At 45.8% G+C, this 27,622-nt stretch overlaps 3 protein-coding genes across 3 annotated transcripts; all 3 read left to right on the forward strand.

Annotated features, from left to right (window-relative positions):
- Positions 1 to 14,939: 14,939 nt before the first annotated feature.
- Positions 14,940 to 17,097, forward strand: LOC120681025. The gene is made up of 2 exons (XM_039962582.1): positions 14,940 to 16,265; positions 16,720 to 17,097. Exons 1-2 carry the CDS (start codon positions 14,940 to 14,942, stop codon positions 17,095 to 17,097), a joined length of 1,704 nt encoding a protein of 567 aa, XP_039818516.1.
- Positions 17,098 to 19,925: 2,828 nt separating this feature from the next.
- LOC120682945 lies at positions 19,926 to 21,585 on the forward strand. The gene is made up of 2 exons (XM_039964952.1): positions 19,926 to 20,206; positions 20,679 to 21,585. Exons 1-2 carry the CDS (start codon positions 19,948 to 19,950, stop codon positions 21,389 to 21,391), a joined length of 972 nt encoding a protein of 323 aa, XP_039820886.1. The 5' UTR covers positions 19,926 to 19,947; the 3' UTR covers positions 21,392 to 21,585.
- An 871-nt stretch (positions 21,586 to 22,456) lies between these two features.
- Positions 22,457 to 23,577, forward strand: LOC120680531. Its single transcript, XM_039962029.1, has 3 exons — positions 22,457 to 22,812; positions 22,889 to 23,110; positions 23,215 to 23,577. Exons 1-3 carry the CDS (start codon positions 22,663 to 22,665, stop codon positions 23,233 to 23,235), a joined length of 393 nt encoding a protein of 130 aa, XP_039817963.1. The 5' UTR covers positions 22,457 to 22,662; the 3' UTR covers positions 23,236 to 23,577.
- The last annotated feature ends 4,045 nt before the right edge of the window (positions 23,578 to 27,622 follow it).

Raw genomic sequence — 27,622 nt, forward strand, 5'->3', positions numbered from 1 at the left:
TGGAGTGGATGGCTCAAGATGATCTACGCAGCGGTGCTGTGGATTTGAGATGTCGTGGATTTGCGGCAGCGTCCTTGGGGATAAGTCTCCGGCGATCTAATCTGACATATTCGATATCAGATACAGTGTCTACTTCCGGATCTACACGGAGATTTTTCATTCCTGTCAGTACCACAACGGTAGGCATGAGTCACAGTTGCGGCAGATGGCTCTCGATAACGAGGGTCTGCAGTTGCAGATGTGCTCGTCACCATCAGCGGCTCGGTGAGGTACTCTTTATACTTTCCTACTTAGACTGTTGCTGGTATGACATTTTGGACGGTGACGCCTGCGGGTTCCGCTACCTCCTTAGAGGTGACTTTGTTTGCACCTCCTCATATGGTCACTCCGGGTGAAAACCCAGCCCAATACTCGGGCCGACGATGATGGCGCTATTGGCGCCATGTTCTTCATGAAGGCATTGTCGTGAAGATCCATATGGTGTTTCGGCATTCTCTGTCCATGCTCGGCTGTTCGTGGGTGATTTTCCTACATCGTTTTGAGGTCATCTTTTGGGGGATATATATTGGCTTCAATTTATTAATGTGGCACAAGGACATAAGTGAGATGGTCCGTTTGACAAGTAGAGCAATTGAGGCCTTGGTGGCAAACCATCTAGCACAAAAAAGGTTGAAGATATAACTTGAAGGTTAGCACATCAGTAGTATCAAGTTCCACAGTTACACCAACAATCCAACAAGATCGGTTAATGTTCAATCTCAGACATCGGTTGCTGAAAAGGTTCATCAACAAGAACTTGAATGTTGAGACTGACCAACTGAATTGAAGAACTAATAAGAACGTTTTTTTTTCTGAAAGAGGTAGGCGATATACGGTTGGGGTTCAATCAGTATAAGAACCTTAAGTTAGTTTAGCAACAGCAATAGAACACGCACAGCTGAAGATTGAAAATACTCACTACTAGAATTAGTGAACTGCAAACTGTCAAGATCATTGGAAGGAACTTCAAATCAATCATCACTTATTTTTTTCTTTCTCGTTAATATTTTTTAATCCATTGAAATGTATCAATATACGTGTAATTGATAGTTAATTGTAAAATGGAATAAGCAGAATGTGTCACAAAGGCAATAATAATGGTGCTTTTTTCATCATGGGAAAACGAGGAATAAACACCATATGATTATTATTATTAGAAATGTGTCATTAAACTCAACAAAGAAGGTAGCATTGCCTCTTTATGTTGGCCCAAATAATCCATAAGTTTCGGTGACACAAACATTGTACAACGCTTGTTTGATGTGCTCCATCTCATTCAGGATCTGATGAACCATCTCTTTCCACTTTTCCAGTGCCTCCCAATCCTATATACATTCATGTTAATACTATTTTCCTTTGATTGTGATTCTGCACTTTGACACACGTTATATATCTCGGAAGGGAAGATTGGAGATGTAAGGGAGTTATTATAACTCAAAGCTTATGTGTATGCTATATTGATTATTGGTTAGGCCAGTCTTATGATTCAGTGCATGCTTAATGTAGAGGTCATAATAAATGCTATTATTCTTGATCTAACAAAACGTACAGGCAGTAAAAAATGGCCACAAATGGATAGTTAGGCCTACCATACCATCCGCTGCTGGCATCACACTTGCACGCACGGATTAGGCAATGGCAACCCGTATACTATACTCGGGTAAGCTGGAACTCGAGCATTGGCAAGGGATCGGAGTTAAAGGGCAGCATTACAAAGCCAGTTTTCTATGCGAAATGCAGTACGAATGGACGAATTCACCAAGAATTCATTCAATTCAAATTAGGGGTGTTTAATTCCCAAAATGTTCTCGATCCACCCGTCACATCAAACTAGCGGCACTAATTAAGAGTATTAAATGTGGATTAATGATAAAACTCAATTCCATAACCCCGGGTCAAATTGCGAGACGAATCTAATGAGCATAATTATACCACGATTAGACAATGTCGTGCTACACTAAATAATCTCTAATGATGGATTAATTGGGCTTAATAGATTCGTCTCGCGATTTTCCATCTATGTGTGTAATTAATCTATGCTATGTTTATTACTCCAAATATATGCCTTGAAAGGGGCATCCCAAAATTTTTGGGGAGCGAAACACACCCTTTCTTGAATGAATTGCGCCTTGTTCCGTGGAAAGGCCAACAATGTGTTCCTACTCCAAACCGAATTACTGAGTGGTGCAGTGTAAGTTGCTGCCAAACCATACAGCATCCTTACTACGCACCTGCCATCGCCACTCTCCACCCACCACGTCACACGGAGCAACGATGGCACCGGAATGCATGACCGAAGCGAGGGAATACCTTGCAAGCAGGATACAGAGCCGCCTAGCACGCCGGAATCGCCAAGCGACCTTCGAGGTGCCACCAAAAGGCGTTGTCAATGTTGGCGTTGAACCAGTTGCACTGGGCAGTAGTCGATCTGCCATGGTTTACTAAGATCCTGTACCATTCTTTCCCATATGCCTCCTAATCCCATAGACGTTTGTTCTTGCATGTAAGTTGGGCTATTTTCCATCTATTATTTTAACTTACTTTGGCTCTGGATCTCCACTTCAACACGAATATATAGACATATACACACACTAAGGCGAAGGGGTGCTATATTATTCCAACTATTAGTCCATTTGTACTAGAATCGGTTGTGTACTAGATGGACAGGTTACAATTATAACCTCCAATTAAAAGTCCAAATATATACTTGGCAAAATAGGTATATTAGTCCCCCAACTTTACTCTAAGAGTCGTATTAGAGCATCTACAGTACAGTTGGTAAATTTAGAGACCTAAAATCAGTTTTTAGGTATACGAGAGAAAAATTTAGGTACCACAAAGTTGCCTTCTCAGGTGATGTTGCTAAAATGGCAGACCTATAATTATTCCAATGCAAGAACCAATTTCAAATAGATTTCTTTCTTCAATGGTCAATTTCCAAATTGACACATCCTTATCCTCTCACCTCCCTCTTCTTCCCCCTCGCACCCGGCGTTCAGATTCAGCTGCCCCGGCCTCCTCTGCCCCTCCGCCTCCTCGCTTCCCCCACCTCTGGCGTCTCCCCACCCCGGTCTGACCACCACCTCCACCCACTGTGGATTCGGTGTGGCATAGGCCCGTTTAAGTTGCTCGTTGGCATCTCCCCACCCCGGCTCGACCACACGCCACCACCTCCTCCACCGCGAGTAGTGCGTCTAGCACTACCGGAAACTCGCAAATTGCTATGTGACAGAACCTTTGCCGTGTGATGAAACACGGGAACACGGCAAACCGGACATTTGCCGTGTGCCAGAAGAAACAGCACACGGCAAAAGTTCAACTCACGGCAATAATTTTATTTGCTGTGTGTCCGCCCAAAAAACACACGGCAAAGGCACAACACACGGCAAACATGTGTGTTTGCTGTGTGCTGAAAAAGGATGCACACGGCAAATCTTTAGCACACGGCAAAGAGCCCCTGTTTGCCGTGTGCCTGCTATATTGCACACGGCAAACCTCTGGCACACGGCAAAATTGTGCAAAAAAAAGTAGACACAACACTCCCAATTTTTTCTTCTATGCATATACAGTGTATTGTACTCCTTGTTAAAATCTGTTATATTTTTAGTTATTTTAGCTATATTTAGTCATTTAATTTCATTAATTGAATTTTTAGGGTTCAACTTGAAGTGTTTTGAATAGTGAAGTATAATGGATAGAAAAATGATCTTCATGTTATGGAGTTTAATTTGACGACGTAAGCACGAAATAGAACTAGATTTCGAACATCTTGCTCACGGACCAAGCTTAGAACAGTTTGAATGAATTGTTTGAAAATTCTATTAATAGCAAACGAATTCAGAAAATCATGAAATTTGTCATGGTATCATGATTTCATGCATGGAGATGGTGGTAAAATTTTGGGAACGTTTTGCAAAAGTTTTGATGTACTCATTTTATAAATCGAAACATGTTCACATAAGACTCGTAGAGTTGAGGAGTCATTTACATTTGGACAAAAGGTTACGAACAAATTAGCCATTGACTTTAGAACTTTTTGTGTTTGCCGAAAACAACATAAGTTCTTTAATGCAAAATTTTGGTTAATTTTCGAATAACTGGTATATTTATTAATTTTTTTGCAATCAAATATTTGTTTCAAACACATGAAATAATAACAATATTAAAATAAAACATGAATTGTTTAATCATTTTAGCAATGTAATGAGAAAATGTGATAAAGTTTGAAACATGAAATAGAATACCAAAGCGATTGAAGGAAAAAATTGAAAAGAAAACATTTCTAAAATTGAATTCAAAAATTTGAAATTGTTTGCCATGTGCACAGGATAGAACACACGGCCAACGGGACCTTTGCCGTGTGCCGTGCCAAAGGCCCACGGCAAAGCCTTTGCCGTGGGCCGGATCGAGGCACACGGCAAAGCGGTCCGTTTGCCGTGGGCCGGATCGAGGCACACGGCAAAGCGGTCCGTTTGCCGTGGGCCAGATCGGGGCACACGGCAAAGGTTCCACACTTTGCCGTGGTCCGGATCGGGTGGCACACGGCAAAAGGGGCGTTTTGGCCACCCGTTCCGACACACCCCGCTTAGCTCGTGTCCCCGCCCAACCCGCCGCCACCCCGCTCCCCCTCTTGCCACCAGCGCCGCCGCGCCCGCTGCTGCTGCCCGCTACGCCCCGGTCGCCGCGCCACTTGTGACGAGGCGCCGCGCCCCGCTGCGCCCTCCCCGCCACCACGCCGCTCCCCCGCCGCGCCTTCCCCGCCACCCCGGTCCTAGCCGCCACGCCGGCGCCCCGGCCACGCCCGGGCCCACGCGTAGGCGGGCTCGGCAGGGCCCGCTCGGCGCGCCTGCCACGCGGTTGTCCCGGCCACCAGGCTCCGACCCGGTCGGCGCCCTCCCCGCCACCAAGCCTCCGCGCCTATCCCGGCTGCCACGCCGGTGCCCCGGCCACCCCCGCCACCCCCCGGCCCGCGCGCAGGCGGGCTCGGTAGTCCCCGGTTGGCACGCCTAGCGCGCCGGCGTCCCGGCCACCCCCGCCTCCTCTCCCTTCCCGGCTGGCTCTCGTCGACGTGCCCACCAGGGCTCGGCAGGCCGACGGCGCCGGCCTCCCATGCCCCGGCCCGTGCGGCAGGGGCCGTCCACCCCGCCTCCGCGCCGCTCTCTGCCGGCCCTCGTCGACGCGGTCGCCCTCCACCGGCGCGCGTCGCCCACGCCCTCCACTTGGTTGCACTGCGCGAGCCACCGACGCGGCACGCCCACGCCACCGGGCTCGGCACGGCCACGGTGCCGGCCACGCCCGCCCCATCCAACGCGCCTGACATACCCTCTGCGCTCTCCACGCTGGCGCGTTCGGCACGCTTGCTCGCCATGCAGCCACGCTCGCCGCTGCCGGCCAGGCTTTCCACGCGGGTGCGCTCACCACGGTCGCCATCGAGTCCTAGGTGAATTTGCTTAGTGGAACTTGCATGCTCAACTAATTTTTGCCATGACAAAATGCATTAAATCAATATAATTGACACATGTTTTTTGGCAGGAGAGGCTATTGCACCATCCTCGAGTCGTTCATTGCGCGTCTCTGCCTAGCTAGCTAGCCATCGAGCCCTAGGTGAGCATGTGAAAAAGGCCTTTGCTCCTTCTCATGTTCGTAATATATTACATAATTTAGTTGTCCGTGATGATATAAATTGATACCTAGATTTGTTCTGGGTAACATATGATGATCTTGAGCTTGTGGCTGTATTCAGTGTGTCATGTAGTTATATGTTTGTCATGATTGCCATCAAACCATGTGACACATCCATGCCCAAAGCAACTCTCGTTTGTGATGATATGATGGTTGGGATGGATGTGTCACATGGTTCCATGTCTATCATGAACTGTTTTTGTTGAGAAGATTTCTCCCACTGCAAGTTCAAGATCAAATGAAACGAAACATATCTGAGGCAAAATACTAGTTCAGTGTTTTCTATTGAGTTGATCAAAAGTAACATCGACAATTCCTCCCTCTTGACCATCCCTTCAGACGCGATAAGAAGAACTTCACGAAAGGTGTCGAAGTTCTGGACCTTCCCCCTCATATTATGATAGGTATTGGTGTTCGTGCTCAGTTAGATAGTCTTGTGGCTAATGCAGATGGTGGTTTTGAGGGATATGGTCAGCAACATGCATGGGCGCAGAAGTCGGGCTTGTGGAGACTTCCCTACATGCAAGATCTCCTCCTTCCACATAACATTGATATGATGCACTCTGAAAAGAATGTCGCCGAGGCACTGTTCGGAACTATCATGGACATTGTAGAGAAGACAAAGGACAACGTTAAGGCCAGAGTGGATCAAGCAACATTATGCGATAGACCGAAGCTAGACATGAGGCCTCATGCGTCAGGCAAGGCATGGAAAAAGCCTAAGGCTGATTTTGTCCTGACGAAGACCCAGAGGAGGGAAGTGCTAGAGTGGTTTCAAACCTTAATGTTCCCTGATGGGTATGCAGCGAATCTGAGGAGAGGAGTCAACTTGTCTACTATGCGAATCAACAGGCTCAAGAGTCATGACTATAACATATGGTTAGAGAGGCTTCTTCTGGTGATGGTTCGAGGATACCTCCCTAATCAAGTCTGGCAAGTGCTGGCAGAGTTGAGCTTTTTCTTCCGCCAGCTTTGTGCTAAGGAGTTATCTCTTACCGTTATTGAAGAAATGGAAAGAATGGCGCCTGTGTTGCTCTGTAAGTTGGAGAAGATATTTCCACCAGGCTTCTTCAACCCGATGCAGCATATGATTTTGCACCTACCGTACGAGGCACGAATGGGGGGGCCAGTGCAAGATCGTTGGTGCTACTCAATTGAGAGATGTCAAAAAGTCCTTCGAACTAAATGTAAAAATAAATGCAAAATTGAAGCTTCCATCGCAGAGGCATACATTCTAGAGGAGGTGTCAAACTTCACATCAAAATATTATACTGAGATTCTTCCAAGCGTGCATAATCCACCCTCACGTTACAATACTGGGGAAGCTGACTCGAACCTCAGCCTTTTCAAAGGGCAACTCGGAAGTGCAAGTGTTGCGAGCATCAAGACCTTAAATTTTGAAGAGTGGCGCAGTATCATGCTATATGTGTTGACCAACCTATCCGAAGTGCAGCCGTACATATAGTAAGTTCTCTGCATTCATTTAGTTCTCGAGTACTTCTTTTTCGGCATCCAACCCGTTCATTTCACTTTCGACTAGGGAATTTCATGTGCAATTCTGGCATCGATCAAGGATACCTACCCTCCAGGAAGCTGAGACCCTTCTTAGACAGGGTGCGGGAAATGGAAAGCCTGATTTTATTTCTTGGTTCAAACAAAAAGTAATGTCTACGTCGTGGCTCTTTCGTAGTATGATTTTACAAGTTGCTCGGACGTGTACATAATTTGGCCTGCTTGAACTTGCAGACCCAAACTGATGCCTCAGTGAATGCCGAGTTGCGTCAGGTTGCCAATGGTTGTACCTATAGAGTCAAGTCATTTGGAGCTTATGATGTGAATGGATATCGTTTCCACACAACAAGTCACGAGCAGAGTCGGCCGAATAGAAGGACCACAAATTCCGGAGTGTTTACGCCAGGAGACGATGGGCTCGAGTACTATGGAAGAATCGAAGAAATATATGAACTCACGTTTCATGGGTCGAAACCTCTGAAACCTGTCATATTCAAATGCCATTGGTTTGATCCTCATGCTGTGAGACGGACTCCGAATCTTGGGCTAGTTGAAGTTCAATAAGCGTCCGTGTATCCAGGAGATGATGTCTATATTGTGGCTCAACAAGCCACGCAAGTTTATTATCTCTCATGTCCGTGCCAAACCGACAATCGTCTCAAGGTTTGGGATGTTGTGTACAAGGTATCGCCACACGGTAAATTACCTGTCCCGAACAATGAAGATTACAACATAGGCCCAAACACATATGCCGGTGAGTTCTTTCAAGAAGATGGGCTAGATGGGACTTTTCATATAGACTTAACCGAAGCGATGGGATACTAATACGTTTCCTTTTGATATTTTCAAAATCACAATTGACACTAATACTATCTCTCAATAACTTGAGCAGGAATTTTGACATAGTTGTTCCAGGTGTTGCTCACAACCGCATGGCCAATGGCATACTGGGCCTCCTCTGCAAGCGACACTACCCAGGCGCCATGGATATTGCTGGGGTACGTCAGCCAGCCTCTTCGTGGGAGCACTACATCGCCGCACCGGATGGACCAGATGAGGAAGGCAGGGCATTTGACAACAAGGCGCACCGGGTGTTGAATGAATTATGGGTAAGTCCTCATGGAACTACATTTACGAATACATCATATTCATTGCACCGGGTTTTGAAATAATGACTTTGTTCATGTTTTTGTGCAGGATTTCTATAGATGCGAGGAGGGAATGATGCCCAGAGCGATGCAGGTGGCTAGTAGAGCTTGTTACAAGCTGGTGGCGGATATGCTTTACGAGGCGCGCATCCAGGCCGTCATCGACTACAAGGCCAGGATCGAAAAAGTGAGGATCTACAAAGGACCTACGAGAGACATCAGACTTACCCGGGAACAATACTTGCGGGTAAAGATTCAATCTTAAGGAGTTATCAACTATGCTCCAGTTATTCTTCTTAAATGTATTAGATTTTGATGATGAGCAGGTGCCTCCGTGGTGGATTGCCAATGATTATCCATGCTGGGAAATGATAGTAGACCGGTGGTGCTCGCAAGAGTGGGTGGAGATGCACGAGGCTGCCAGGCAGCGGCGTTTGCTGATGCCAGGTGCATCGCACCATCAGGGCAACCATAACCTCAAGGCGTACGCGGCTAGATATGTATGTGAATTAATTTCTTTATTCTAACGCTCAATTCTGCATAATTTCTAATCATCTTCCTTTTTTCGTAGTCGGCGTCACATGGTGGTGTGCCTTGCACCCAAGTCTAGGCATACTGTTTGGCCCACAAAGGAAAGGTGACGTCCGATGTCACCTTCAACCCGCAGGATCCGCCCGAAGTGTACAGCAACGCAAGCGTCCACAGCCGCCTCAGTGGGTACACCTCGATGGCACAAGAAGTTCATGGGCCGGAGTTTGATGCGATCAATGAGCCCATTGATGGAGAAGTCGTCATGAGGGCTGGAGGAGGCAAGAAGCATGGACGGTACTGGTTTGGCGACAGCTTAGTCGACACGGCGACTACTCCCACTCTCTCGCAGATTCGAGCCAGGAGTACCAGCTCAAGCCCTGCCATACGTCCACGGCCAGACACTACACAGACTCAGATTGAGGCTGTCAAGGTTATTTCTGTTTCATCCGTCGTTCCTCCGTTTTTACATATGTTCGCTTTGAATTCTAACCCTGGGATCAAATCCTTTAGGCCCAGATGGAAGCAGCCTTCCAAGCACGGCAGGAGGCGGCAGAGGAGAGGTGGAGGGCCGAACGGGACGACATCTAGCAAAAATTGGATCAAGCTCTAACATTTATGCAAAGCCTGGGCTCGGCGATGGGTGTTTCGCCTCCACAATTCCCTCCGGCCCCACTTGTTCGTCGTGCAGAAACTCCTCCTACCGTAAGTGGTTTTGACTCCTATCGAGTTTTGGAATGTCTTAGTGACTTAGCATTAACCTAGATTTACTTAAAAATAATATCTTATGATACATCTACAATGACTTAGAACTTAGGCTAATGCTTGTAGTTTCATTCTTATGTAACTCAATATATATTCGCTTATGTGCAGAATCAGTCGGCGGCATCCAATGATGGGCCAGTGAATCCTGACTTCTCGCCTCCGGTGTAGCAGACTCAGCAACCTGATCAGTAGTTTGTGTGGCCACCGCCTCAATGGGTGGCTTGGATTCAGCAGCAGCAGCAGCAGCCAGGTTGGTCGCAGACGCCTACATGGCCGCCCCCGTCAATGTGGCCCCCGCACCCGCAACCGCCGTCGGCCCCGTGAGTTATGTTGTATGGACTTGCTTTGTACCACTTTTATGGATTTGTTTGAACTTGATTTGCATGAACTTGTATGAACTCGACCAGTACTTGTGGTTGTCGATGAACGAAACAAGACTTTATTTGTATGTGTATATCAAATGCCTGTGATGCTTATTCGGATACAAGGAATAATCATTATGATATATATGATTTTCTGGGGTACCATATATGTAATAATCAAACAAAAAAATTGGTTCTGGCACCTTTGCCGTGTGCAAAAACCATGGCACACGGCAAAGGTGCCAATCTTTGCCGTGTGCCACATCTGCAGGGAACACGGTAAATATTTGGCCACGTCATCATTCCTGGATGGCTACTTTATTTTGCCGTGGGTCGAGAGTGGCACACGGCAAAGACCGGCTTTGCCGATGCCTGGTTGCCGTATGCGCTATGTCGTATGCGGCACACGGCAAAGGGTTTGCCGTGGGCTTTTGGGGCTTTACCGTGTGCCCCTGGCACACGGCAAAGGGGGCGTCTCCCGTAGTGTAGGGTAGGGGTTGCCTTTGCTCGAACTTCAGGGGTGGAGTGGTGGCAGGCGATGCGAGGCCTCACCCGAACTCCAACAGCGTAGTGAGGTGCGCCCTTGCCCGTCCTCCGGCAGCCGCGCCCCTCCTCCTTACCTTCCAGTCATTGCAACCTCTTCCCCACTACACCTCCCTCCCCCTCTCCTTCGGTCGTCGCCACCTCCTCCCACAACACCCCTTTCCTGCCGCCATCTTCTTCATGCGGCATAGCATGCCCGCGCCATCGCTGGCTTATGGAGTGCTCAAGGGTGTGCGGCGTATGGTGGGATGCACACGATCAGAGCATGATGGTGGCGCTGGAGCGAGCGGCGCACAACTGGATGTGGGGATGGAAGTGCAGGTGTGGGAGCGGTAGTGGCGCCTCCTCTCCACGTAGCACGGAGATGTCGATGAGCTAGAAGTTGGCACTCCCGCCAGAGGAAGGAGGGAGAGGAGAGAATATAGCAACTTAGATTGGGTTTGTATATTTGGGTCCTGATGAGGGGAATTTAGGTGCTCCGGACCTAAAATAGCAACACATTTAGGTCATCTGCTAGAGCATGGTTTTGGATGTTGTTAGGTACTCTAGGTAGTTTTTAAATTTGACAACCAATTTTAGGTCCTCCTGTGGAGATGCTCTTAATCCCTAAACTATCAAAAGGGTCAGTTTGAGCTAGAACATACAGGACACAACATCCAGCATCAAAAGAGATAACTAAGAAATAGCGGTGTCGCGCCCGGCTGCCCCGGGTGCCGGTGGCCCTCCACGCCGGCTGCCCGCACGCCCCCGGCTGCACCTTGCCTGGAAGAGAAGAGAGGAGGACAGTATATGATGGAGGAGATAAGTGGGAGAGATGATGGAGGAGATGACATAAGATGGTAGGCTTGGGGAGGAGATAAGGATAGAGAGAGAGGGGAGGGGTCCGGCGGCGGAGGGCGTTTAGTCTCGGGTTGGGGTTGCACCCACGACTAAAGGGGAACATTTAGTCTTGTTTGGAGCCACCAACCATGACTGATTCATTAATACCGGTTGGTGGCTCCAGCCGGGACTAAAAGTATCTATTTTGTCTTAGTTGGAGCCACCAACTGGGACAAAAGCTTCCGTCACAGGTAATTTCTGGTGATCGTTTTTCCCAATCAGAACTGAAGAGTTTTAGTCATGGGTCTAAATTCATCTGGGACTAAAGATGTTGGATCAAAGGTTGATTCTATAGTAGTGTTTTGTGGGGCACTAGAACATTTGCTCACATTCACCCTGCACCGCACTATTTTGCTGCTACTCGCCGTTGCACATTGGCTGTGCTGGGCACTATGCTCCGCAATTCCTATGCACCAGCTGAATGCCACGATTACAAGGACAAGGACAGCGGAGCAGGTGCTGGTGTTTTGGAGCAGAGCAGAGATGTTGTGGGCGAGTAGGCAAACATAGCAGAGTGATACCCAAAAATTGTTTCAAACCGTCAACTTGTTTGATGATTTTTGACCAAATCCAAAATGAAGTTGGGAAAATATTTTACTAGAAATGATAAAAGGTGTATAGGGCTAAATGTTATATATTGGATTATACGTCAGAACCTGAAACTGAAATAGTTAAACTTTAGTTTCAGCCAACTTCAGTGCACAAATGCTCAACTGAACGCCACATTTGTTTAGTGAACCGAGGACGGGTGGCAGCAGGCATATGCTGTGGCGCACGAGGGATGCTGAGGCCGGGAGCGAGCGCGCCAGTGGACAAAGAACACAAGGGAGAGGAGGGCGATACTAAAGTTGCTGAAGTCTACTGAAGTCCATTGCTCATTTAGTACCAACCACATCAACATAATAAATGTTGCGAATTAGTACCGGTTGGAGGTTTGACCGGTACTAGAACGTAAGCCTCCACCCAGTACAAAGGAGCACTCTCCCCTCTCATGGTCCTGCCCCCCCCCCTCCTCCTCTCTCATGAACACTTAATATCCTCCGCACTACAAGAAATGTGACCTTCTATGACGAATATCTCATGACACTCGATCAAAATGTCACTAGGTCATTCCCTTTTATGACATTTTATATAGGGTGGTACAATTTAGCGACGAAAACTATGTGTTCGTCACTAAGACAAGATGAAAATTGTCATAAACTAGTTTTACTTCATGTTGTGACGAATGCATTTTTGTCACTTGAGTCCAACTACAAACATCATAATTTTATGACAATGCTAAATTGTCACTAGGTCAGGTGTTCGTCACTAATGTCTTCGTTAGGCAACGACGGTGACCTACGTGCAAACTTATTAGGTCCCACACCCATTGTTCATGTAAAAATAAGTGAAAGGAAAAAATAGAAATTGTGATTTTAAGATGGAAATGGTACGATATGAGCCATGGCTAAATATAATATTTTACCTATAGTATATTGAACTCATTGAACATAATAGCCAGTGGCGGATCTAACGGTGGGGCTGCCGGGGCTAGAGCCCCCCTACCGCCGGAGAACCCCTGAAGCCCCCCCTTAGCCCCCCCTAAAATTTTCTGCCATGGGACTGAGCGGCTGAGCCTCGACGCGTCTGGAGATTGAAGACGAAGTCCGTCCGGCGGCCGGCGCAACTGGGCTGTTCGCCTGGCCACTTGAGCCCAACTTTCTTTCCCGGCCCAAACAACAGCCGAGCGGGCCGACCGAGCTGGCCTCCCACCCCCGTCCTCCTCTCGGTCTCTGGCTCTCTGACTCTCTCGCCTCTCCGCCTCTCTCTCGCCCTATCCTCCCGCTCCCGGCGGCCGGCCGCCTCTCGCCCTCTCCTCCCACGTCCCTCTCCCGGCGGCCAGCGGCTGCTCGGCCGGAGAATCGCCTCGGGGCTCGGCTGCTCGGTGGCCGCTCGGCCCCAGCGGGGCAGGGGGTGGCCGCAGTACTGGGCGGCCGGATGGACCCCGGCCCGCGGGCGCGGTCGCGCGGGGGGCAGCGCCGTGCCGCCGCAGGAGCGTGGGGCAGGCAACAGGCCTGCAGGGAGCAGCCGGCAGTGTGGCACGGCAGGCCGAGCGCGGGTTCAAAGGTGCACTTTAATGATTACCAAGTCATGCTACTTTGAGAGTTAAAATCGAAAGCTCCGTCACGGAGAATTCATTCCCGGCAAGTGCAAGCATTTGCATATCCTAGCATTGATCTATTGACATGTATCCCTACTTCTATGTGTTTCCAGTCTTCCACGTCTAGATGTCCTCTGTTATTTCTAGTGATAACTGAAATGTTGTGGGCCTTATAGATGAAAGTTTAACACTTTGCATTTGCTTCTTGCGTCAGATACCTTAGTATGTCTCTGACAAATAGGGTATATTTTTTTCAGCAATGCCCAACCCAGATTCCAGTTCATTGTCATGAATCGCCGGAATACTGGTATTTTAGCATGTAATTTTCTTGAGCTTGTTTGATCTGGTATGATAGATTATTATTCTACCCTTTGCAAGACTTACACATGAGAATAATTCAATCATGTGACATGAATGGTGATCGGTATGAACCTGCCGGTTCAAAACTTCAAGTAGCATATTGGGGAAGTGTTTTTTTCTGGGGAACTATTTTTTCTGTGAACAATCGTGATCTTTGCTAACTGCTCTTTGCTCCTGCCATTAGGAAGTAGTTGGAATATTGATGCATAAATGAAAAGCATACATAAATTTGGCAGATTTTCTTTATTAAATTAAGTCTGCAACAAAATTTATGCCTTAACTGAAGCAAATTATATACTTGATCCACATAACTGGAACCTTCAAGGAAAAACAGATTCGGTAAAGGTTGAAGTTTTATTGGAATTGCCCAACTACAGATAACATATGCACATATTTCTAGCCAAGTGCAGAAGGCACATGGACTTCGAATTATTTACAACAATGCATTTTACTTGATGACAAGGAAATAGTATTGCATTTCACTTGATGGTACGGATGCATTATAGTGCACCATTTTATTTCATAGATTCATGTCGCATGTTAGCGCCTAGCACTTGCTATTTGATTTGTGTAGAGAGGAGAAGAATTCATGGTAATAACCAGATACAATTGGACATGGTACTTTAGACTGTATTTGTGGAATTCATATATTGCTTGGTCATTTCACAGAAGCTTACTAATTTATGTTGATTGCTGAAGCATGTTTGTGCTCATGGTAGTTTGTATCCATTCTTTATTTCTAGATGCATCCTCCCATCTTTCGCTAAGTTTTGCACTTGTTTCAGTGATCTTCAGATGGACAAAAATTGGATCAATAGTAGGCTTTTTAGCAAGGCACATCTAGATGGAGTCAGTGAGTTCATGAAGTTTGTCTCTGAGAAATTTCCTAATGACGAAGACATACTTTGTCCATGCCGTAGGTGTTTGAATCGGGTTCATAGAAATAAAGGAGTTGTGCAGGATCACTTGTACATCCATGGGATGACTAGCACATACGATCAGTGGATACATCATGGAGAAGCACTAGATGGCAGAATTATTGAAAATGCAGATCATCTTAATGAACATATTCCTTTCAACGAGGATGTTGGTATGAACGAGGGTGAAGAAGACCTTGATGATAGGATTCCTGATATGGTAAAGGAGTTGTTCATAGCTGAGGAACAAGGTGCTGAGAATTCTATGTTTGCAGCCATATTAGAAGAGATGAAGGAGGAACTTTTCCCTGGTGCAGCTGTTACAAGATTTTCTTTTGTTGTGAAGTTACTCCACATCAAGTCATTCTATCGAATCAGCAATGCTGCGTTCACTGCAATACTAAAGTTGTTATCATTAGCATTCCCAGCTTGCTCTCTTCCCACATCTTATGATGAAGCAAAGAAACTTATTCGTGCATTGGGACTCGGATATGATACAATCCATGTGTGCCCGAATAATTGTGTTTTGTTCCGGAAGGGGTTGGCAAAACATGATAATTGCCCAGTATGTGGTGAATCAAGATGGAAAGATGCGGATGGAAGGAAACAGATTCCTCAGAAGGTATTGCGGCATTTCCCATTGGTTCCAAGGCTGAAGAGGATAGTTGCTTCCAAAAAAACCGCTGAGGAGGCACAATGGCACAAGTTGAAGAGAAAACCAGTGGAGAATGAGCTTAGCCATCCAGCTGATGGTGAGGCATGGAAAGAATTTGATAGAAAATATGAGTGGTTTGCAAAAGATGCAAGGAACATCAGACTTGGTCTTGCTACGGATGGTTTCAATCCATTTGGCAAAATGAACTCCTCATATAGCATGTGGCCAGTTTTTGTTGTGCCTTACAACTTTCCCCCATGGATATGTATGGATGAATCCAACTTCATGATGTCCCTACTCATCCCTGGTCCGGAATGCCCAGGAAAGGACTTTGATGTCTTTTTGGAGCCACTCGTCGAAGAGTTACTCACCCTTTGGGCAGGTTTGGAAACTAAAGATGCATTTAGTGGAAAGGAGTTTAAACTACATGCTGCAGTTATATGGTGCATTCATGATTATCCAGCTTTGAGCACATTGTCTGGTAGAGTCACAAAAGGATATTATGCTTGTGTGCGTTGTGACAAAAATCCTTGCTCCAGAAGAATTAGGAATAAAATCTGCTATATTGGACATCGTCGTTTTCTTCCAAGGGACCATCCATGGAGGACAAAGAAATATTTTGATGGTCAAACTGAAAAACGTGACAAGCCAGAGGAATTTAGTATAGATGAGCTGATGCAGCAATTGGAGAGGGTGAAGGATGTTAGGCCAGGAAAGCATCCTGGAAGCAAGGATGTTAGTGTGACCACACATGACATATTTCTTTCACATGCATGAAAATTATCATGGCAATCAGATTCTAATTAAGATTGTTATAAGGAACCTTTGTGTGTGTGTGTAAATTTTCAACAGAAGTACAGAACTACATTCTAACATTACATCATACAATATTTGATTAGTTATTCACTGAACAAATCTCTAATTTCTGTTATTTAATATTCTTTACCTGCTCCTTTGGCTTTACCATGAGCCACATCACCTGTTATTTAATATTCGTTATATGAATGATGTAGAGATTTAAATTTTTATTGATTCTGAACATTCCTGTTGGAGCTATGCATTGCTAAACTAGCACTTCTAATACCAAATTTTTAATGATGATTTCCATGTCAGTTTACTATGATCAAATTTGATGTATAGCTTTCGCTTGAAACTTATATCTAATATTTTGTTATCCTTTCATTGCTAGGATGACATGAACGCTATTATGGCAGCTCCAGTTGAAGATGAACAGCAACCCAATACTGCAATTGAAGCAGTTTCTCAAGTTCTACCATCAAGTAAATTCCTTCAAAATGTAGGCCTTCAGCCAGCCTTGAAGAAAAGATCTAGCCGAGCTGAAACTTTGCGTGTGCAAGAGCTTGAAGCGCAACTTGAGAAGGAGAAACAAGACAAAGAGGAACTTCGACAAAAGCTTGATGGTCAACAACAAGAGATAGACAACCTAAAGAAACAGTCAGAAGAAGCAAGACAGAAGCATCTAGAAGATGTTGGAGATCTCAAGAAGCAATTAGAAGAAAACAATGCTCTCCTTCGTGGTTTGATCAGCTTCAATCAGAGTCAGTAATAGGTGAATACTTATCCCTAACGTGGTTTATGCTTTCATGGGACTATGGTATTTTGGGAATATTATAGCTAACTTTGGATCTAGGAGTTGATGTGTCTAGATGTGAACACTAGGTCCTTTTTGGCTTGAAGTGCCATACTGCTCTGCTGTTTTGTGAACCTGTTGGTTGCCAAATGTGCAAAATGTGAAGATCCTGTTATGTGTGTGGATCTAGATGGTGGTTGTCATATTTTGTGAGATGGTTCTGTTGGTGGAATATATGGATTATTGCTATGTCAATGAACTATTGAACTGTGATAATATTATGTGAATGAAGTATGGTTATGTTATTCTATACTACAAATACCATTTTGTGAGCTGGATGTGGATGTGTTGGGTTACAAATGAGATTAAATTAGCATTATACGATTTATGTTTGGACGGCCACAATAGTTGGGCAGCACTATAGTGGGCTGGTCTCATGTTGGCCCAACTGCGGGCCTTGATATGAGCTGGGCCAACATGGATTGGGTCCAGCTACAAATGGACTTCGCATGGGTTGGGTCAAGCATAGTTGGGCCTCAACATGAGCTGAGTTATCTAAATATGTCTGGGTTAGGCTGCAAGTGGGCCTAAACATGGGCTGAGTCAGGCTACTAGTGGGTCTAAACATGGGCTGGGCCAGGTTGTAAATGGGTCTAAACATGGGCTGGACCAGGCTACAAGTGGGCCTAAAAATAATGTGGGCCAGATAAATTATGATGAAATAAAAACGTCACAAGGTAGAGCTACGTCAGAACCACATCACCCAGCTTGATCCTATGTGGCGAAATCACATTCTACAGCTTATGACAATTTTCTCTCCAACAATAACGATTCTAATGCGTCATAAAAATCTGTGATGATAAATATATCGTCATAAAATCTATGACAATTTTAATATATTTCGTCACTGATTGTCATTAGTGACGCACATTCAATGACGAACTTTTTTTTGTCACAAAGTCGTCATAGATTAGATACAATGACAAATATTTAGTCTTCTGTGACACAATCTAATCGTCATGGAAGGCCAAATTTCTTGTAGTGCCGGCTCCACTCCTTTAGAGCCTTACCCTCCCACCATTCTTATCTCCCACCACGACCACCACAGCCTCATCCCATTCCTCCTCCCTCTCCTCTCGGGCACAGCGGCGGGGGTTGTCCCAACCGACGTGGGTGCGGATGCAGTGGCTGCAGGCTGCCAGGTCAGCACGGGCCTCCACAATGCGGGTACAGGGGGCCGCCATCGCGGACTCATCCGCGGCTGCAGTGGCTGCAAGCTGGCTTGGTCAGCACGGGTGCAGGGCGCCGTCACCCTCTGGAGGCATGCGGTGGCTCGGAGGCCAGGTGGCGTGGCCTAGAGGCGCGAGCACAGGTGCAGTGGCTGTCGGCCGATGCGGACAATGGCTAGCCTAGATGTACATGGAGCATTCATGAAATTTACTAATAGTCCACCAAAATCTTGCAAGATCAACTAATAAAGATTGTAATCTTATTCTTCTAACTAATGTACCCTAGGAAACTAAGTTTTAATTCGCCCAATACATAGCACAAGAACCATAGAAGAGAGAGAAACCAAAGTTCTAACCTTACCTTACATAACCTCTCCACCAAAGGAAATGAGGCCAATAACTCCCCCCCCCACCACCCACCCCACCCCACTTTAGTGGAGCAATTTTTGGGAGGTGCCCATGGACCCCCCCCCCCCTCACCTTTGTTTTCTCAGGTCGGAATGAGCGATCAGAGGAGGAAGAAGGGTTTGCATCAATTATACATGGAGTATTTGTAGGGGAGGCTAATGATTTACCTGCCCCTACAATTGAAAATAGGGGTGGCTAGTAATAGCCTTCGCTACAAATGGAATAGTAGGGGTGGCTTATGATTGAGCCACCCTATTTCTATGGGCGGTCGTATCACCGGCTGCCCCCTACTTCTATTTGTAGGGGAAGCTATTTTTGTGGGGGCTCTGGAGCAATTGCTACAATGGTGTGGTAGTGGGGGACACCGCACCACGAATCTATTGCATGGGCCACGGCTAGGAGGATGGCCTATATGGCAAGTGGGTGAGGAAGGAGGATGGGGAGGTGGGCGGGTGCAGAATGTCCAATCGCTATGAAAATGAGCAATTAAGTTGATGACACTCAGTCACTCAGGGTGTGTTTAGTTCCACCCCGTAACCGCAAAAAAGCCGTAAACGCATTAAAGTGAAAAGTAATCTTGCTAATTTGAAGTACTAAATGAAGTCTATTTATAAAAAATTTTGCATGGATAGGCTGTAAATCGCGAGACGAATCTAATGAGCCTACTTAATACATGATTTGCAACAGTGATGCTACAGTACCATCCGCTAATTATTGATTAATCATGGATTAATTATCATCATTAGATTCGTCTCGCGATTTACAACACATCTGTGCAAAAAGTTTTGTAAATAGACTTCATTTAGTGCTTCAAATTGGGAAGATTCGAAACGCAAATTTTTTTTGCGTTTACACCCTACCGAACTAAACACGGCCTCAGTGGGAGTCAAGTGGGACGTAGTAAACTCAGCTTACCGTGCCAGGTTGTAGTTTTTAAGGCCATTTATTGGATAGGACGCGTACCATGCACACGGATGTCAGTCTGTGGTGTCACTTTGTGTCCTCCTACGCAACTTGCCATGCAAGCTAAAGGATGCATCAGCTCGTCAAAGTCGTCGCATCTATGCTGGACTTTTTTTGTGACGAAAATGCATGTTTCACTAAAGTTAGCATATATCTATATATAGGGGATGGCATCAGGTGTCCTGCCGGGAGCCAGAGAGCAGCTACTAGCTACTCTTAATCTCCCATGGCGAGGCGTCTGCTTGTGGTTGTGGTGGTGGCTCTTGCACTGTGGTGCGGCGGCATCGAGTCCAAGGCGCCAGCGCCCAAGAAGCCAAAGGGAGGTGGAGGTGGGGGCGAGATAACTGTCACTATCACCATCAAGTGGAAGCGTAACTACAAGGTATCCTGCAAAGACAAAGGGGGCCCGGATTGCTACGTCGGCTGCCCCAAGGAGTGCCCTAACAAGTGCATCGCCTCCTGCACCCGCTGCCGCAGCTTCTGCAGTACGTTAATGAAATTTATTAACCTGCGCTTCCCGGTTTCTGTTTTAAGTCAAACATTTGTCTATGATATTTAAAAATATTATACTTCCTCTGTCCCACAAAGACTATCTGTTTAGAAAATTTTTGGACACACTAATAATTATGACAAGTTATCATACTATCTCTAATTACTCTGCTTGGTTTCTCGATTCGGAACAAATGCAGTGCATTGGAACAAAAAAAGCACCGATTGATCATTTCGTTGGGTCTATGCACTTCTTAATGCACTTTTTTTATTGACATGAGTGTGCTTTAATTAGATTAGTTTCATTAAAAGCTAAATGAACACTTTTTGTGGGACAAAATTTGAAAATTAAATATGAACTCTCTTTGTGGGACAGAGGGATTATGTATTATGACAAACAACGTGTATACAATTAGCAACCTCTTGCGGCGACCCGCTAATAACGTGTATGTTTTGTACATAATATAGTGTGTGACTTCTTCCCCGGCACCTCGTGCGGCGACCCGCGCTTCACCGGCGGCGACGGCAACACCTTCTACTTCCACGGCCACAAGGACCGGAGCTTCTGCATCCTCTCCGACGCCGGCGTCCACATCAACGCCCACTTCATCGGCAACCACAACCCGGAGCTGAAGCGCGACTTCACGTGGGTGCAGGCGCTGGGCATCACATTCGCCGGCGGTCGTCACCGCCTCTACATCGGCTCCCGCAAGGCCGCGCGGTGGGACGAGGAGGTGGACCACATCGTGGTCGCCCTGGACGGCGAGCCCGTCGACGTCGCCGCCGTCAGGGACGCGCGCTGGTCGTCCGGGACCCTTCCGGGGCTGTCCGTCACCCGCACTGACGCCGTCAACAGCGTCCTCGTCCAGCTCGATGGCGTGTTCGCCGTCTCGGCCAACGCCGTTCCCGTCACCGACGAGGACGATAGGGTTCACAAGTACGGCAGGACCGACAGGGACAGCCTCGTGCACCTCGACCTCGGCTTCCGGTTCCACAACCTCACCGCGGACGTCGACGGCGTGCTCGGGCAGACGTACAGCCCCAGCTACGTGAGCAGGCTGGACATCGGCGCGAAGATGCCCGTCATGGGCGGCGCGCACAAGTACCTCTCGTCGAGCCTCTTCTCCACCGACTGCGCCGTCTCCAAGTTCCAGCACGGCGTCACCGCATTTGCTTCTTAATAAATATGTCGTCTATGGAGAAGTTGCTACCTGCTGATCACATGCACCGGCAAGGAAATAATTAATTATGTCAACGATTACTCTACCTTCGTATGTAATGTACTTGGGTCCGAGTACCCGTTGATCTTGTAGCAATGCAGAAATAAGTACTAAAGAAAGTCTCAACGTAGACTGAGACGATGGTGTTTTTGGTACATCTCCAATGCAGGAAATTTTTTTTAACCTTTTTTTAATAATATTTTAAGTTTAACCCGTATTGATTTTTATTTGCAGGGCGTAGCCCGTTTGGTCGCGCCAGCCCGCATGGCGCGACAAGGCTGGCGCGCCATGCGGGCTGGCGCGACAAGGCCAATGCCCTGGGCCGCCGGCCCCTTCTCCCCCACCCTCCCTTTCCTTCCCTGGCTCCACCCCGACCACAGCGCGTCCAGGGTCGCCGCCGGCCGCCGCCACCCCCCAGATCCCCCCAAAATCGGATTTTTTGAGGGGAAAAGTACGGGAAATCGCCCTTCCCTGAAGGTATTGCCCCCTAATATCTCATCGTTTAACCGTGTGCATTAGTATTTATTGGTGGTTATTTTGATTAGGGTTAGGTTCTTGATATGAGAAATGGTGGTGTTGTTGATAGTTTTCTCATGATTAGGATTTTAGATGATACTTAGATGATACTCTGCTCTCGATTTGGACGTGAGGTAGTATGTGCATGCATCGATTAATATGATTTCTAGGATTGAGTGGTGGGGATGTTAATATGAGTTACATGTAATTTTATTCCATAGTTTTAGGAATGTAGATATTATATTTTGATTGTTGGTATATTGTGCTTAATTAGTATATACTTTGTTTCCATAATTATTTTGTTTTTGTTTCCATAAGTTTTTTTTATTTCACATGGCAATTGAATTTATATATCTGCAGTGCACATGGCAATGAGCGATGCCCGGTACAAGCTGCTTGGTGGTGGACAGTACCCATCCGAGTGTGATGTGGATGCCCCAGTCCCTCCTGCCCTTCTAGTTCCATTCTGTCGTTGTGAACCGGGCAATCAGCTGGCAGAGGTGAAGTAATCGAGGCATCCCAAGACGGCTAGTAGAGCATTCTACATATGCAAGTGGAATGATTCATTGAATCCTTGCCACTGCTTTTTCTTTCAGTGGATCGATGGTCCGGATAAGTTCGATCCTAGAATTCGGCTGTTCCCTTATTATCGGTCAGAGTCATGGGCGTACAATGAGTTTAGACGATGGGTCCCTCCCCCACCAAATCCACCACCTATGACAGAGGAAGAGAAGCAAGAAGCTGCTATATATCGTGTGAACAATCCTCCCAAATGTCATTGTGGTGTTCGTGCCAAACTTCAAAGGCCTAATATTGGTGTCCCTCCAAAGTTCACTCCCTTTTTTAGATGCTCGCTAAAGACTAGAGTAAGTGTCATGTAGCGTAGCATTGATTCTTTAATTTTGCAGGAGTAGATGCTCGCTAATGTTATGTGTCATGCAGGATGGATGGCCGGCATGTGACTTCAATGAGTATATTTATGGTCCTAGATCTCATTGGCCGACAGAAGAGGAAGTGCGAGAATTTGAGAGTGGGAAGAAGCCATGGCCATGTACAACTACTCCTAGTCTTCGATGCAAGTGTGGTATTCTGGCCACAAAAGGCGTAGTTCCTTCTGAGCTTGGCTACGGATATTACTGTGGCAATAGCTACGGAGAGTATTGGGTTCGTATATTAACCACAAAGTTGAAACTCCTTATGATTCTGTCATTGTGCTAGTATTTGGTATATTAACATTTATGAATGTTTGGCTCTCAATAATTTTTCAGGAGGGAAGGACATGTGATTAGGAGTGGTTCGAAGGCCGGTATGAGCTAATGTTGCAATTGGGCAGAACAAAAGAGCCTTGGAAATCTCGAGACACTTTAAATAAAAAACTGAAGATAAGGAAGGATTACCAAGTTACTTTGCCCCTTGAGTCATTTCTGTCAGGGCCTGTACTCCAAGACCTACGGCGTGAGTATGGAAAGAAGGCAGAAGAAAAGGCGACTCTTGAGGATTGCATTGTTTATTGGAGGAGGAACCGAAGAAAGTACCCACGGCCCCTCACAGATAGGGAGCTTTTGGCAAATTATGAGAAGAAGGAGAAGGAGGAGGAGATGGAGAGGCAGAGGTTAAGGGAGGAAAGAGCAGTGAAAGGTTTTACTGTTGATCCGGAAGCTAAATACCCAAAGGGTTCATGGGAAGAATATTTTCAGAAATTGGAGACTAACAATAGGATGGAAGAAATGGAAAAGATGGAGGATTTAGCTCAGGAGGCTCAGATGGAGGCAATGCAGGCCCTAGTTGCCGATCTGCCACACAAGGTGCCCAACGTTGAGAAAGATGTGTCATCCGCGAGCACGGAGGTTTTGGGTGTTAGAGCTACTCAAATGGAGGCAATGAAGGCACTTGTAGGAGACTTACCTGCCCAGGATCACCCGTCTGACCGGAAAGGAAAAGCAGTCGATAACCAAGGAAATAGTGCAGTGCAGGACAAAGGGAAGAGTGCTTCTGAGCATGACCACGTTCCTGATGATGGAGATGATGACGAGTGGTGGTCAATGAATGCAGATGAAGTAGAAGTCATAGTGTCCCAAATTGAGGAAAGAAAGGGAAAAACTGTAGTCCAAGATGATGGAGATGATGATGGTGGTGGTTGGGGAGAGCTCTTGATTGAAGGCGACTCTGATTAGCTTATTTTATTTATAATTGTATGGACTCTATATAGGATTGGACTATGTGTGTGACGGATTTTTTTTATTGCTGGACTATTTATGTGCTTTACCTATTCATGTGGTTGTCGTATGTGTATGAGACTTTATTTGTAGTTTCGAACATTGTATGGTTATGAAATTAGGAATTTATTTACTTTGTATCGTGTGCAATTTAATGATGGGTCTTCTCCATTATTGAACAACTGTTTTAGATTACAATCGCAACTGTAGATGCAAAAATTGTTGTGGCATGACCCGCGTGTAAACTTAACAATTATGCACCGTAATCTTATAAATATTTTTTTTTGAAAATGAATGGCAAAGCACGTTGAATTTGATAGTGGAAATATTTTAGATCTTTTGAATATTGAGTTCTTTTTTTAAGTATATCTTCTGTTCAAATTTGAAAAATTATGCAAGAGAAATAGAAAATAGCATTGAATTGTGTTAGCTGTGTATGAAAGTTATAGATTTCAGTATTTGGAGCAACATTTGTTCAAGACTGCTCTATTGCGAATTTGTTGGTTTTGAAGTTTTGAGCGACGTCCATGCTCAATGTTTTTTAATTAGAATATGTTTCGGTGTCCGAATCATAGGTGCAACAGATGTCGATAGGCATTTATGCGAACAAATTACGAAAATACTTTGAATTTCAAATCTTGTTGTAAATAGCATGCAGCGAGAGGGAGCAGCAAGGCAGAGCAGCAAGGTAGTTAGCTGGCCGAATTCTGTGCTTGTCGCGCCATTGGGAGTGGCGCGACCAAAGGGAGCTGCCACGCCACCAAGTGAAAAATGCAGTCCTTACTGGGCTTGGGCACACAATGGCGCGACAGCAGGCATCTGTCGCGCCATTGTTATTGGCGCGACAAGCCTACTCTGTCTGCACAACGACTGTTTTGGCACTGACCTGTTGGCCCCAGTGGTCAGCCCCTATTTAGGGTTTAGGGTTTACAAAATCCATTTCAACGAGTTTGTAAAATTGATATCAATTTGTAGAAAAATCTAAAAAATGCAAACTCAAACTTAGGATTCTAGGATTTTCCTTTAGGATTATTACTTCAGAGGTTCTTTTAGGATTTTAAAAGGAGGGACTCCTTGGAATTTAAAAAATGCAACTCAAGTTTGAAATTAAAATAGGGAACTTGTAAAATTGATATAAATTTGTAAAAAAATCCTAAAAATGTAAAATAAAATGGTTTGCACTCCTTGGAATAAGTTCTACAACTTTATCAACATGACCATGGACAGTTCTCGGAAATTTTGAACCTTAGATTTAAATCTAGATTAAATGACACATAAATATTCTAGGTGTTCTTGAGCTATACATAGATTCAGGACATGAAATTGTTACAATAGGTTCAAGGATATGGGAGTAATTGTGAATATGTAAGAAAACTGAAGAGAGTGACAAAAATAATTGTGAGACAGTATATTTATTTTTAATACACATTTTGTAGTATGAATGAATTATTTTGACACTCTATGATGTACATCAAAGAATAAACAAAGCCGCCACGTGGCTGGCCGGCCTCACTCTATTTTTTTAGAGTTAGAAATATTTTATACCATGAATATATAAATGATCTCTTTCATTCTACAATTTCCTTATACTCTTTTGTACTTTTCATATATTCTGTTGTTCATAGCTTTCAATGGTGGCCAAACCTACTGAAGAATGGCGCAACTCGATTCCGGTTAAAATTGATGATGGTGGTTTGTCGTCTGACCAGAGCACCTCGTATGAGGAGGAGGTGGTAACACCGCCTAAGGAGAAGGCACACCGTACCGTAGAAGTGATGGCACTCGGCAACATGTCAAAGTGATGGCACTCGGCACCCAGATTTGCCGAGTGTTTTGGCCAAAACACTCGGCAAAGGGCCTGTTTGCCGAGTGTTTTAGCCAAAACACTCGGCAAAGCTGTCTAAAATTCAATTTTATTTTTGTTTTTAGTTTCATTTCCTGCAAATCAAACACCTCACATATCACACATATCGTTCAAATATCACATATATCACATAAATGTCTCAAATATCACATATATCACAAAACAAGTCTACATATCACACATATAGTACACAGATATCATCACAAGTCCACAAATCAAACCAAGTCCACCACCAAGCTCACAAGTATCACCAAACAAGTCCATAACAAATCACATATTCTGTAGCATGCAAACCGATACTCTAGATGTACATGCATATAGATCAGGCAACAGAAATCCATCTCACAGGACCTTTCCAGCAATTACATCGATATAAGATCTGGCAAAGCATCTTGCTGGCTACCGCGACCTTGGCTTCCTCCTTCCAGCTGGCTACCATGACCACTACTTTCTCCTTCCCTTGGAGTATTGACATAGTAGTTGATGGTGACGACGGGGTTGTCGTGGTTGGTGCTGGAAAAGCAGCTGACAAGGGTCGCACAGTTGCTACAGGGCAGACACCCACCTAACTAGCTAATCATCTTGGAGAACTTCTTCCGTAATGTCATAGGATTTGGTGAGAACTTTGATATTTGAATGGCTCCATCAAAGCAAGCACAGACAAATTTCACCTATGGATCTGGGTTTGCTGATGTTGTTGTAGGCCGCATACCAGAATAACTGAGTGGTCAGACAAGGATAACTGAGTCCCAAGAACAAAATAACTGAGTTGGGAGAATAACTGGCACAAATTAATTATTGGAGTTGTGTATACGACTTTACACCTATATTGTGTCATGGGCTTCCTACGGTGCTTGAATGTGTCTTTGTGGCGCTTTGCCTTTGTCCTTGTTATGCAATTATTCAGTAATTGAAATCATAAAACAAGATGATCAGATTTTTACGAATTAGGATTGTTTCTCTCTCAAAACTCTACTTGTCCTCATACTAGGATTTTGGACCACGTAGCAATGCTAATAGATGGCTTTGGTAACACCAATCTAGATGAACTACAAAAACAATTCTTCACGGTGCCTAGTATCCATGACTGAAAGCCATATTAACATCCAAAGCCCTAATCATGAGAAAGCCCTAATCATGAGAAAACTATGAACTACGACATTATTTTTCAAATCAAGAACCAAACCCTAATCACCAAGAATCCCTAATATCTACAAATGTGCACGGTTAAAGGAGGAAAAAATGGGAGCAATACCTTCGGGGAAGGGTGGGGAACGTTTCCCCCAACATTCCCACCCCCAAAAGGCCGGATTTGGAGGGATCTGGGGGGTGGGGCGGCCGGCAACGACGACCTGCTGTTGCTCTGGTCGGGGAGTAGTGAGGGAAAGAAAGGGAGGGTGGGGGAGAAGAGGCCGGCGCGGGCCCTGGATATTGGCCTTGTCGCGCCAGCCCGCATGGCGCGACAAGCCTGTCGCGCCAGTGCATGTGGCGCGACAGGGAGGGCCACATCATCGCCGGCGCCAGCGTGGCCACACTGTCGGGCCGCCAGCATCTGTCGCGCCAGTGGTGTTGGCGCGACAAGCCTAATCTGTCGCG

Source organism: Panicum virgatum, chromosome 7N (assembly GCF_016808335.1).
Source record: "Panicum virgatum strain AP13 chromosome 7N, P.virgatum_v5, whole genome shotgun sequence".
NCBI lineage: Eukaryota > Viridiplantae > Streptophyta > Magnoliopsida > Poales > Poaceae > Panicum > Panicum virgatum.

Excerpts from the sequence above, each read along its gene's own strand:
- LOC120681025 (XM_039962582.1), top strand. The coding sequence starts at position 14,940 with ATGACTAGCACATACGATCAGTGGATACATCATGGAGAAGCACTAGAT. Across the intron at positions 16,266-16,719 it reads AGCATCCTGGAAGCAAGGAT|GATGACATGAACGCTATTAT; the intron begins GTTAGTGTGACC and ends TTTCATTGCTAG.
- LOC120680531 (XM_039962029.1), top strand. The coding sequence starts at position 22,663 with ATGACAGAGGAAGAGAAGCAAGAAGCTGCTATATATCGTGTGAACAAT. Across the intron at positions 22,813-22,888 it reads GATGCTCGCTAAAGACTAGA|GATGGATGGCCGGCATGTGA; the intron begins GTAAGTGTCATG and ends TGTGTCATGCAG. Across the intron at positions 23,111-23,214 it reads ATAGCTACGGAGAGTATTGG|GAGGGAAGGACATGTGATTA; the intron begins GTTCGTATATTA and ends ATAATTTTTCAG.
- LOC120682945 (XM_039964952.1), top strand. The coding sequence starts at position 19,948 with ATGGCGAGGCGTCTGCTTGTGGTTGTGGTGGTGGCTCTTGCACTGTGG. Across the intron at positions 20,207-20,678 it reads CCGCTGCCGCAGCTTCTGCA|TGTGTGACTTCTTCCCCGGC; the intron begins GTACGTTAATGA and ends TACATAATATAG.